This window comes from Lotus japonicus, chromosome 1, assembly GCF_012489685.1.
Source record: "Lotus japonicus ecotype B-129 chromosome 1, LjGifu_v1.2".
Lineage (NCBI taxonomy): Eukaryota > Viridiplantae > Streptophyta > Magnoliopsida > Fabales > Fabaceae > Lotus > Lotus japonicus.
Genome location: NC_080041.1, coordinates 34,818,857 through 34,832,233, shown reverse-complemented (window position 1 = coordinate 34,832,233; position 13,377 = coordinate 34,818,857). Strand labels below are relative to the sequence as shown.

General features: G+C 35.1%; 1 protein-coding gene across 1 annotated transcript in view; it reads right to left on the bottom strand.

Annotated features, from left to right (window-relative positions):
- Positions 1-13,377, bottom strand: part of LOC130734518 (serine/threonine-protein kinase ATM) — a 92,598-nt gene that overhangs the window by 7,305 nt on the left and 71,916 nt on the right. Inside the window, exons 51-73 of the mRNA XM_057586965.1 lie at positions 11,712-11,778; positions 11,566-11,640; positions 11,359-11,481; positions 11,055-11,219; positions 10,376-10,474; positions 8,982-9,133; positions 8,673-8,874; positions 8,157-8,204; positions 8,001-8,084; positions 7,698-7,781; positions 7,507-7,587; positions 7,313-7,402; positions 7,168-7,230; positions 6,725-6,865; positions 6,581-6,637; positions 6,384-6,443; positions 3,272-3,366; positions 3,071-3,179; positions 2,822-2,911; positions 1,780-1,859; positions 1,454-1,532; positions 812-858; positions 635-734 (exon numbers count right to left, since the gene is read on the bottom strand). Of these exons, the coding sequence (XP_057442948.1) occupies positions 635-734; positions 812-858; positions 1,454-1,532; positions 1,780-1,859; positions 2,822-2,911; positions 3,071-3,179; positions 3,272-3,366; positions 6,384-6,443; positions 6,581-6,637; positions 6,725-6,865; positions 7,168-7,230; positions 7,313-7,402; positions 7,507-7,587; positions 7,698-7,781; positions 8,001-8,084; positions 8,157-8,204; positions 8,673-8,874; positions 8,982-9,133; positions 10,376-10,474; positions 11,055-11,219; positions 11,359-11,481; positions 11,566-11,640; positions 11,712-11,778 (2,191 nt within the window). The remainder of the gene's footprint in view (positions 1-634; positions 735-811; positions 859-1,453; positions 1,533-1,779; positions 1,860-2,821; positions 2,912-3,070; positions 3,180-3,271; positions 3,367-6,383; positions 6,444-6,580; positions 6,638-6,724; positions 6,866-7,167; positions 7,231-7,312; positions 7,403-7,506; positions 7,588-7,697; positions 7,782-8,000; positions 8,085-8,156; positions 8,205-8,672; positions 8,875-8,981; positions 9,134-10,375; positions 10,475-11,054; positions 11,220-11,358; positions 11,482-11,565; positions 11,641-11,711; positions 11,779-13,377) is intronic.

The window sequence follows — 13,377 nt, the reverse complement described above, 5'->3', positions numbered from 1 at the left end:
AATTAATTTTTCTTTCATTTGTGCTAGTGTTGAGTTGGACAAAGACCATGGACACGGCATGCCGTAAATAGCCTATTTATTGATAGAGATTTCACCTGGTTATAAGTTCCCAAGGGGAGGAAAGAAGGTAAGCAAAGTCAAGAAGGCTTTGTATAGACTAAAGCAATCTCCTCGTGCATGGTTTGGGAGATTCATAAAAGCAAAGTTATGATTGGGTTACAAGTCAGATGGTGGTTATACACTATTCTCAAAGCAATCTTAAGATGGTAAGCTCACTATTTTACTTGGGTATGTTGATGATATTATTATAACTGGCGATGACCAACAGAGGAAACGAACAACTGAAAGAAAAATTAGCTACTGAATTTGAAGTAAATGAACTTGAAAAGCTAAAATAGTTTGATCATTACGAACTATGTTCCCTGGGGGTATCAATGGGCAGATGTCTTGACAAGAAGACTTCCTAGGGAACAATTTTGAGATCTTACCAGAAAGCTAGGAATAAGCTTTTGGGATAGGTAGGCCTAGGCCGAAGTTTGAAGACTACACTTTGATACCTTTAAGCAATATTAAGAACTTGGTGTTTCCAAATATTGAAAAAATAAGTATGCATGGAAAAGTAAAATACACTTACCATGGAACTAGCAGCAACACTTCGGGTATAAGCAAGTCTCTTTTCAAACCACTCAGCTGGCTGTGAAAACCTCTCCAAGAAAAAGTAATGCATAACAGGCCTGCATGACAATGTGATTAAACGACGGAGGTGACTGTTTGTTATTGCTACTTTTAAAGTGAATTATAGGCAACAAACCTGAAATTTCCGCAAACTTCCTGGAATGCTTTGCGCTTGTCCCTTTCCTATAAACAAACCGTCCGATGTGTTTTTTACTATTCTATTTGACGTATTAGAAAAAAAAGATAAATGTCTCTCATCAAACTTTATCAGTCCTTTCTAAATGTCTCTCATCAAACTTTATCAGTCCTTTCAATATTGCTTTGCTTTCTCTTCCACAGGCATGATTTAGGAGTTGAGTAATGAATCAAGCTTATTTATGGCTGGTCTCAAATAAACGGATCTAGGAGAGGCTTTGATACCAAGTTAAAATTCAGGTTAGACCTAACTCTACCCCAAAAGCTAGCCCATGCATGATGGTTGCTCGACCTTCATAAGAACTATTTTGGTCATATCACTAGTCAAAGTGGGACATCTAACATCATGATTAGTCAATATATTGTAAATTCTTATCGTACATTTATTCATCGATAATTGGCAGCAAATCCTTTGATCAAGTGAATGAAAGTTTTTTCTTTTTCTTTTTCTCTTTCAAAGTTCTTTTTGGAAATAATGGAAAACATCACTTTGGAAAACTATCAAACAAGAAATATACTTGAGAAAAAAACTCAAGAAAAACTCTGATGTTCATGTTTTAAAAAATAAATACTATCAGCTTACATTTGCCATGTGCTCTCGACATTTAAGGAATGACCAATCCCCAACTCCGTAGCGACCATGAGCTCCTCCATTTCTCATGCTGAAGTCCAATGAGAGTTGTTAGATAAAAAATATTTATGTGCTTTCATCCAACAATTTACAATTTTGGAATACATGTGGTCTAGAGTTTGATCTTTTTTCCCCTAATTCTTCTAGATGAAAGTTAAAATACAGCAAAACGTAAGGTGAGCTAGTGCATTGCCCACGCTTTAAGCTCAAAGGGCTTTTGATTTAGGGGGCATGTTAAAAGAGGAAGAGTGATTTTGGTTTTGTTTTCTTTGACTTACCTGCCTATAAGATATTCACCAAGAGGAAGAGTGCCATTAACCCACTCAAGAACACCAGCACTTGGAGTAAAAGGAACTACCTATTTCAAAAAAGAAAATAATACTCAGGGAAAACAACAAACAGGCAAAACAACAAAGACATTTTCCTCCACGAAAAGTACTTTAAGAATAATAGTACAGCGTGCAAGATGTTAAGACAGGAATTCTAGGGCCTAGGAGAAGACAACAAAGAACTCCTCCATGCAATAAGATTACCATGAACAATTTGTAAAATCAGAAAGAAAAATTCTAAGAAGAGAGAAGAGACTATGCATACAAAACTTAAACAATAAGAAATAACACAATCCTTGAGACTCCATTTTATGGAATTGGTTTATAACAACTTACAACCAGCAGAAGTATTAGAGTACAGTGATTGATCATTAATTATTTAGTAGTAGGTAGTTATGGTATGTTGTAATCTGTTTGGACTCTGGCAGAACTAGTTATGTTTTAATTAGTTAGTTACTGTTAGCTTACAAGACAAGCCTATTCAGGCTCTCTAAATGTACTCACTGTATTTACTCTTAACAGAATAACAACATAATTACCTATTCAGTTCTCTTTGTTTCTCTCTCCCTCTATTTTTCTAACAAAAGGAAAAAGGGAAAATGTTCATATGTTATTCTGGTAGAAAGAAACTTAGACCACCATTTCATTTCTCAAATGACCTTCACAAGTATTCTGAAGCACATCATAAACTATTAGGAAGGTACTTTTCTAGTCCAAGGAGAAAGAGTTATAACTTATAATAAAATACCACTCCGTGAACAGGACCCAGTTGCAAAAGGTGTTTTATGGCAGATACACATTTGCTTGAGTAACAAAAAATAGATCAAACTCTCGTCTCAGGTACACTTTCATTTTCCCTTAATTTACAGCACAACATAGCAGGAAATTCCCTAAAACTGTTTATTAATAGCTTTTTCTGAACAAGACAGTGTTACAACTTACAAGCTAATACCAGCACCAGAGACCAAGAACTACACAAAGCAGAATATACCTTGTAGGTCCGTATTCCTAGCCTCCTTCTCCATGTATCTCGGTGGTTCCTCAGGAATGTGTTAACTAAATCAAAGAATTGTTCCATTACCTGTATTATTACAATTGACAGAGAACAGGCTTATAATACATATATTTGTCAAAAAACTTGCTTGGGATGTGAGTCTTTTCTAAACATGGAAAAATAAAAGAATTCTACACAACTACGTGAACAAATGCCAAAAGCATCAGAAAGCATAAGCTGTCTTACAGCATCCTGTCTTAGGTCATCATTTCCAGATTTTGCAAGTTGTCGATATCTACAGCCATCAGAACCCAAGCATTCAACCACTTTCGGAGCATTTATACCATTCATTATCCTGTATATTAAACAACCATAAATTAGATTTAAAAATGAAGAATTGACTTCAATGAAAAAATTGTCTCTTGATTATAAATGATTGAGACATACATCACGGAATCTGCTAATCCTTTGAAGTAAGGAAATGTGCCTTCTTGATATTGACAACTACGATCAATTGAAATGGTTGCTGTCACTACAGGTACCTGAATGTCCAAAGTAAATGCGAAAACAAAAACAGTATCATAAAAATAGCATGAAAAAAGAGATAGTAAGTTTAGCACACCTAATGTTGACAAAACTTTGTAGGAAATGCAGATATTACCAAACAAATCTACCACAGATGAATTTATGAGTTAACACCTACAGTATCAGAACATGAAACCCAAAATTATATATAAAAAGTTGAGAGAAACTTTTTGACAAGCTTTATTAAGAAAATGATGATTGAAGAACAACTAATGAAATTTTAATGCACTGAAGAAAAAGAGAAGATGAAAATGTATGACATAGTCTCAGTTAGAAAGTGATTATTCAAGAAAGATGGATTAAATTTAATGCATTGAAGTAATGATATTATTACATAAACAATAATGATTAATGAAAACATATGTTACAATGAAGCAATTGAGAAAATATATTCATAAGGATTTAATTTTCAATAGTTCACACTTTGAAAAAGCCAGTGATGTTTTATACTCCACAGGGTTTGCCTTTTCCATCTTGAATAATGATGAATATTCATGAAAAATTAAGACCACTGAGACAAACTTTTGAGTGACAAGTATCACATATGGAGAAAGGAAATAATTAAAGGTGGTGGTGACTGAAGAAAGATGAATAGAAGTGTAATTCATTGAAGAAAGATTAATGATAAAAATTCATGACAGTAATTACAATAAATTAAAGTGTCACCTAGAAAGTGGTGATGGAAGCAAAATGAATGGAAGTTAATGACTGAAGAGAATGCGATGAAAATGTTCATATCAATTTCTATAATTAAGGTGAGGAAGCTCTTGTAGATTGAGAAAGACTAATGAAAAATGAAGTTTCAAGTTGGCAATTGTTACTACCATGTCTTATTTTTCAATAATTTAGAAACTATAGTCCCCTCTCCTAAGATCAAATGTGTGCTAATTTCATCCATTTTAATATAATAAATGAACCTCAAGCAGTGGTGAGAAATTACAAAACAAGCCAGTCAAGGACTTTTTTCCTCTTTTCTCTATGTTGAATATCTGTTAAGATTTAGTTTATTATTAGTCTTATCTCATACAGATATAGTTAAGATTTTTTCTCTATTTTAGATTAGGATCTTATTAAATAGAGATAGGTTTAGATATATTAGAAATTGGGAGTCCTATACTCAACCACAAAAGCTAGCTCAAGAGTTGAGGTTTGCACTACCCTTATAAAGGCTATCTATGCTCAATCTCTAGCCACTGTGGGATTTCTAACAAGATAGATTTAGTTTCTTTTATCTCTTTCTTAGTCTATATATATTGTAATCTATAGTCAAGTATTATTAATGAAATATACACGATAATTATTTTATCAGATTCCAGTCTCTACAACCTTCAATGTCACAGAAAATTAATTTTAAACACCCTATTAGTGATTTTAGGACTTAAAAAATCAAATCAATTTCAAATTCTATCTTGGCTTTCAAAAGCCGCCAAAATTGTCCTTTATTTTCTGAAGTTCATACTTCATATTAGTAGGTGTTCCGGGCTAATACCAATGATGCTGAGTATCCTTCTATTGAGAAACTAAGCTAATTGAAGAATCGAAAAACTAGAAATTATTCTGAAATTGACCTCTGATTACACGAATACACTGATCAGTTATTTACAGACTTGTACCAGCTTCTTACAGAAGCTAACAGTCTTGAAACAAACTCTGACTAACTCCTTCTAAGCATTACTGACAGTACTAACTCATTTCAGGCATCACTGACTCTAACCACTGCAACCAAACTAGCGAACACAGCGACCAATAGCGAAATAGGTATTTATACGCCACAGCGGCTTGTGTTACCAACTACTGACAGATGTACAATAATAACAGAGTTAAATATCTCTATATACTCTAATAGAGAGAGAGAGAGAGAGAGAGAGAGAGAGAGAGAGAGGAAGAGAAAGAGAGGAGAGAGGAAATCAGTTAGAACTGAATTACATTTCTGTTTCAGTCAGTTACAACTTACAACAGAGATAGCTAGTGCTATTTATAGAGTGCAAGTCATAGCTTGCTGCTACAAGGACCTAACAACCTAACAGAGTGTATACTCTTAATTCTTAAACCTTAACAAAAGCAATTGTGATTAAGGAGTTGATACCGTATGGTATTATAGTGACAAGTGTGACTCAAAGAAGTCCGACATTGGGTAGATTAGCTAGTGTACAAGTGTATATAAGTTAAAGAACACACACATCCATTGCCTTAAGCTTAGGGTTTTGTGGTTGTGTGTGAATCTAACTTATAATTCTATCATGGCATAGAAAATAATGTAGAAATGCTCGCGATATGGAACTAGATCACCCAACAAAGTCGGAGCGTTGACTATGGCTTTGAAACACTTCAGATAGTCAGTAACAGAAATGATCCTGCGGTGATAAATTTCAGCTGAGTGAAGCATTGTTGAATGAGCAATTGAGCACGTCACTGAGCTTGGAAGAAATTGTGAATTTCTTTGACAACTTGCCACGAGTGGAAGCACTTGATCACAATAGGTAATAACGAATCCAATATAGATGAGAGGAGCCAAGTAAGCATGGAACCCTGTCCCCAATCGGCATAAGGACTGACGATAAGCAGAAATGCAATAATACTGACTTATCTCTTATAGCAGTAAATTTTTTAAATTAGAGGGGAGGAAATTTAACCACCTCTTAAGGGAAAGGGAGGATAACTTACACATTTTATTAAAAAAGAATCCTTCATCAATTTTCAGTTTGACGTTATTTAAGTATTCTTAGATTTTGTCATCTATGTCTACCACAACCAAAACTCTCAGAGCAGATTGTTATGGTCCAACTGCAAGGTATTAAATCCATACTAGAAATTATTACCGGAAAAAGCAAGTACCACCATTTGTGAAAGGAGACAACCTAGATATTGTTTTTTCAATGGCTCCCAATACCATTAGTAGTCTCAAAATCAGCATTCAATCATTGCATCAACCAGACTACTTCATCAGAACATAGAAATTTAGAAATTGACTTACAAGTTCTAGCACAGGGAGATTACGTAAATCCCTTGGCAGTGTCACCCTTCTATTGGTATCCTACATAAATAATTAAATCAAAAGGCTGTGAGAAATAAAGATTTTCAGATAACATTGCAGGCAAATGATAGAAATTTATCTTAAAAAATATTTATCGTTACAAGAAAGAATGGTTATGCAATATAAAAATGTGTTACCTCTCTCTTTGTTTCCATCTCAGCAAGCTTGATATAAATCTCCACCATTTGCTTCATCTACATACATGATAAACACTTTAGAGATAATAGATTGATAATTAGAACTGACAGAGAAGAGAACATAAAATTAAAAAGTGCTGTTACTTGTCCTATGATAGCTCCATGATAAGATGACAACTCATTCAGAAGGTTTTCAGCTGCAAGTTTTTTGTCCATATCAACCACAAATGAACTTCTACTACGCTGTTTATCCTTGATCCGGTCACCATTTGCCAAAGCCAGAAGCTAAGAAAAATATAAAATGAAAATACTTTTTCATCTGACAATTAATGATAGAAGCAATATATAAACCACATCCAAATTTTTTAAAAAAAAGAGAGAAGTAAACGATTTCAAATTGGGAAAAAATGTATGATCCGTCAGACAGCAGGCATACGTTGTCAGAAAATTTCAAATATAAGGATGGTTTACATTTCCCTTAATCATAGATCTCAATAGCAAAGTCGCAAATTCATTTTTCTTTTAAAATTTTAAAAATTGAAATGGCATGCAAAACAATTATAGGACAGGAGATAAAAGATACTTACTTGAAGTATTGTATGATATGGATGATCAATTGCCATTTTCTTCACAAGAGAAACCAAAGCAAACTGTATGGCCCATATATTTATTACATTAGGTAATGGACCAGTGAAAAAATTTGAAGCATACAAAACAGGTAAATACAGAAACCTGGAAATTATGAGGTCCTTGACCATCCTTCGAGCTACCCATTCTGGAAGCAATTTGGTACACTAGAGGTATAAATTTGAAGGATTGAACCTAAGTTGTGTTCAAAACAAAAAGAAAAATCACAAATACAGTTTAATAAATGGGGGAAAACCATATAAATCAGTCAACTTGATTACCAAATCTTCACTACATACCTCATCAATTGCGGTAAGCATGCTACTTACAACATGTTTTCGTGTAGAAAGACTGAACCACAAGGAAACAATTCGAAAAACCTGACACAAACAAACTAGTCAAAGTAAGTCATATTACCCTGCAACATATCGAATGTCAGCAGATCATGTATGTCAAATAGTAGGAAAGGAAACTAAAAGCTACTCCATACCACTCTCACATCATACTTGTCACCGATGACTAAACAACGCTTGTATCCCTCCAATGCCAGACTAAAAAAATTGTCTCGGTCATCCTGAGATGTTGAAAGGCAATAAAAATGATTTATATTTACCCCATATTGTACTTACGGGAGTGAGATAAGAATAAGGATAAAATGGAGTTTACTTATCAGTTTGAATTGTCCATCCAACAGAAACAGTGGGATTGAATAGAATATTTATTAGACCTAGACACCTAGTGAATTAGTTGCGTATAGAAGTACATCAAATAACTGATCAAACAAAATTAATACCTGTAATTTCTCAGCTTCTTCCTTATCCATTGCAACTTGCTTTTGCAGTTCTTGGATTTTCATCGTGTAGTCAGTTTTCTCCCCCTAAGTTATGTACTACATAAGTTAGAGTATCAGAGAAAGCAACCGGGGGTAAAAATAAATCTCTGTAACTACCTTTGTTGAACTCCTTAGCCTTTTAATTAGTGCTTCCAACTCTACTGTCTGCAGAATCAACAATATCATGATCATAAGTGATAGCATTTAATGTCACCTATAAATCTATTATCTTGATCTTAGAATTTGGGTTAGACTAGCTGTACCACAAAAGCTAGCTTAGGTGTGAGGACTGTTCTACCCTTTATAAATACTAACTTGGCCATATCTCTACTCAGTGTGAGACCTTACCACACCCCATCTCGCCCGGGTGATAAAAAAAGAACAAACCCCCTCACGCCCAGGTTGGACATCTGGGCACTGAATTTGCAGGAATCAGACATCTGCAGGTGGCCCATATATGGGTGGTCTCCAAATAAACACATCTAGTGTAGGCTCGGATAACAACTTAGAATTTGAGTTAGGCCTAACTCTACCCCAAAAGCTAGCTTAGGGGTGAGGAATTCTCTACCCTATATAAACACTTAGTCTTGTGATTGTCCTCTGTCTTTTCATTTGAATTAGTCAATTAAGTACCTTATGCTTTCTTAAACGCATTGCTGCTTGCCACTCATTAGAGGTAAGCCTTTCTTCATGGCTCCTAAATAGAGCATCAGAATAGTGCGCCAGATGAAAATGAGTCTGACATTTTCTTTCCATGGTCTTCTTATCTGTAGTGTTCACATCCTCAGCAATAGTGACTGCAGGTTTCAAATACTTTTCCAAAATTGTTCTTGAGCTGCAATTTAACACAAAAACAGGCAAAATATAAGAACTCACTGATTCCAGCATCAAAAGGGAATTTGAAAGTAAAATGTTAGACATAATTAAGTCTTGTCCAATAACTTGCTAGATCTGGTTTCTGCAAGCCACTTTCCAACCAACCGATGTACATCCGAAGCCTCCTTGGTAGACTGATAATTTTGTGATATGTACATTGCAAGGTTGATAGCCATCTCATTTTGACCTTGGGCACGGAAAAGCTTTGCTTCTTCAAGCTGCCAATCAGAAGCAGATTAATTATAATTTCCAAGGAGATAACTACAATACTACTGCAGACTTCTATCAAACATGAAGCAGAATCAAACATGCATAAGTTAATCCCAATTCATATGAAGTTCTTCAAAATACAAATAATCCATTACTTAAATTTGTAGTATTTAGCAATATTGTAATGGACAACTATTCCATTCTCACCAAGCCAATCTGGTCTTACAAAACACATTGCATAAGAATGAGTTTAAATAGAGAATTTTAAGGAGGGAATGAAATATTTTAGGGGATTTAAAATATCTAGCTATAGGTTCCCATTTGCGGATATTTCATCTGAGAATCATAAAATTTAAGCAGCATTTTTATTCGTGTTTTGTAATAAAAAATAAAAAGTTGAAATACTATCAAGAGTTAGAATTGGTGAAATCCACTCAACTCTTCCTAAAATGCTCGTTCACGCCAATCACATGGTTCATCATTCACTATGGTGGTGGGTGGTGTAGTCAACCCCTCATTTTCGACAGCATTCACCACTCTCTATTTCATCATTCATGGAGACAGAAACAGGGTGGAGTCTATCTCTCATTCACTCCCACGCTTGGATAATAACCAAATTCACATATCGTTACACCTAGTGAGCTACTCAATCTTCTTGCCTTTCTTAAGCTTTGGCTTCTCTTTTAAATGCCCAGACACTGAACAAAATTCCACATCCAAATTGTTAATTTGTGCAATTCAATTTCTCTATATTTCAAATTTCCCTATATATTGAATTGCTCAATCCAAACAGTCTAATGGTTTAGGAAAGAGACATTTCCCAGATAAAAGGTAAAACAAGTAAGAAATATGTGCCTTGCTTGTCATGCTTGATATATAATCATATTTCAAATTCATCTTCATTCACACATGAAGTATGGTTCATTGAATTAGTCGTCCAGTGAGCAGACGTTGTTGTCTAATGTCTATACTTGAATCTGATAAAATATTTCGAGTGTATTTCATTGATAATACTTGAATATAGACTACAATATATATAGACTAACAAAGAGATAAAAAGAAACTAAATCTATCTAAACCTATCTCTACTTAAATAGATATCATCTCTATTTAAATAGATACTAATCTAAAATAGAGAAACAAATCTTAACTATATCTCTATGAGATAAGACTACTAATCAATTAAATCTTAACAGATATTCAACATCTATCTACAGACATGAACAAAACACAGTCACAAAAGCCCTTACCCTTCCTAGCCAATATAAAGATGAGCACTGCCCTTTGGTCTCAACAGAAAGGAACTTAAACTCATGCAATGCACCAGCAGCTTGAGAGAACCTAGATCCCTGTAAAATGGAGAACAGGATATAAGAAACATACAGTGGAATTGAATCATGACAATTATCAAGGGCTGATTTTCGTCCCCGAAGGTTACCTCAAGTGGTAAGAGCTAGGGGAAATAAGGGTTGGGGGGAGGGGGGGATGAAGGGTGAAGGGGTCAGGGTTCAAACCCTGGTGAAGGAACTAATTTGCTAACATCACTAACAACTAACATTTGCCAATAAAAAAAAAAAAATCAAGGGCTGGTTTTCATAATAGGTTAAGCTGTTTAGCTAGAGTCCAATAATGATTTCATATAAGTAACATACCGTCTCATGCAAAAGCCATTGTGCTGAAATTTTATTTTATTAGAATGGCAGTAGTAATGATCAAACTCCTCACCGCTTGATCAAAGAGTATTAGCATGTAAGAGACTGATTCTCCTAAAAGCTAAGGTTTTAGTACAAGGCTCAGAAATGTTCCCCCCCCCCCCCCCCATCCCCCAAACAAAGATAGCATGCCCTAGAACATATGTTAGCAGACTGCTCAAAATGTTCAACCTCCAATCTCTATGACTAAAGTTTAAGCTTAACAATGATTTTATACCTTGCGAAGTGTGGAGGCAGACTGCAGAAGGTGTTGCAATACACAATCTCTACAACTTAAAATTTGAAGTAGAACTCGTCGAAATGCTATAAACGGTTCTAACAAATTCATATGTAATTGTGTCCGTTGCAAAATTGAGCACCATTCCATATCCAGCCATGACAGCTAGTTAACAATATAAAAATGGCAAGGCATCAAAGTTTGTGAGAACACATAGTCCAAAGGATTGACCAATCATTGTCTGAATTCTAAAATACATTTTAGAATTCGATCCTGCTATGACGGGCTCAGTCAAAGTAAATACCTGTTCAAAGGAAGGAATCACAGTCTCAAGAGATACATTTCGCTTCTGGAGAGAGAATTTGATGTTCTTATCTTTACCAGTTCTCCAGCGTAAATTCCAAGCCATACCAAGATGATGAAGCATCTGTCGGGTAAAATCAACACTCATATTAGCTATAACGATAAAACATATATCATGTTAAGAATCTACAAATTGGACTAATGGTACCTGGAGCTTGATGATAGTCAAGTAAATGTACTCGGTGCTCTCTTCACTTGCATGAGAAGCTGACCACACAAGCTCCTATAACACAAAACAATTAAAATTGCAAAGGTCCCAAAGCACATCAGCGAAATTGAGGAAGCAAATACTACCTGCTTTGAATCACTCAGTTTTCTTTCAAAATCTCCCAAATCACCTTCCTGGAGTGCCTTTAAGCAACTGAATACAAGAACAACTAGATGAACTTTTCATGAAAAAAATATTATTTTCTAATGTTAGAAATTGACTTACATTCCTTAATAAAATGGAAAGCACATATCTTCAAGTTACCAGATACAAATGCATTCTTTACCAAGGAGAAAAAAGCTACAGAGTACGGGATGATTATTAAAGTTTGTAATATCTTCTACCTAACAATATATGCCTTACATGCTGGGGACAGCAAGAATCAAATACAATCCCAATCAGTGTTGTTAAATAGCAGTTATAGCGCCGCTATGCCGCTATAACGTAGCGGAAATTCGCCGTGCCGCGATCGCGACGCCGCGACGTAGCGGCAAACGCGATAAACGCAATAGCGCCGCAAAACTGAATAGCGCCGCGACGGGCAAAGCGAAAATAGCGGTGGATGTTGAAAACTGTAAATGAGAAAACTGATTAACATTGATTTGTAAAAGCTACAGATTCAAGAGATTACATCAGTATTTATAGAAGAGCACTTAGCTTGTTGATCAAGCTAACAATCCTAACTGATTCTGTTATGACAGCTGTTATGACAGCTCAGCATAACTAACTATGACAGCTAACACTAACTAACCCTATAACTGACTGCATACACAGTCAGCAAGCTAACTAACAGTAGCTTCTCTTACACGTTACATAGTGTACTCTAATAGTGGAAGAGAAGATCACGTGTGATTTTAGGACTTTTTTTCAAAAAGGCACCGCTTGGGAGGTGGGAATCAGCCACCGACTGAATTAATTGTACCCAATTAATGGAAGAAAAGTTTTATAACTTAAAATCTTCACTCTATAAAAGCCTCAAAACCTTTCGAGTTTTCCCTTCTCTCTTCCTCCTTCTACATCAAGCTTCTGACCCTCATCTCCGGCAACCCCAATAGCTTTTCTGATGACTTTTCCGGTGAGTTTCTGGCTCCCATCTCTTCACTCTGCCATGCTCTGTTTTTTTGTTTTTTTTTTAATTTCTTTCTTTTTCTTTTACGTTTGTTTTTAGCCTCTGTTTACTTTTTTCATACCCTGTTTTCTTTACTTTTCTTTTTCCCTTCCTTCTTTCTGCACATTTTCAGACTCTCTTTTTCTTTTTTTTTCACACTCTGTTTTCTGTTTTTTTCCGTCCTGTTTTGTTTCTAATATCTGTTCTTCCTTTTTCTCGTCTCCCATCATGATCTGTTCTGTTTTTCTTCTTCCATTGTGAATGTGAACCTATGTTTCTAATATTTGTTCTTTCTTCACATCATCTTTTGTTTATTTTTGCCATTACATACAATGTTTTTTTATTTTCTGTTTTTTTTTCCCTGTTTTGTTTCTAAAATTTGTTCTATCATGATCATTTTATGCATTTCATTAGATGTCTTAATTTTATTTATTTTTTGCAACTGTTTTTTACTAGCACAAACAGCACAACAAGCTGTTTTTCTATAAAAAATTTTACTTATTTTAACCGCTATGCGGATACCGCTATTTGCCCGCGACGCTATCCGCTAAATGAAATAGCGGATTTTGGCCTCGCCGCGATATTCCGCGATCGCGATTTGACAACACTGATCCCAATGATGAGGAATCACTCACTCCCATTAA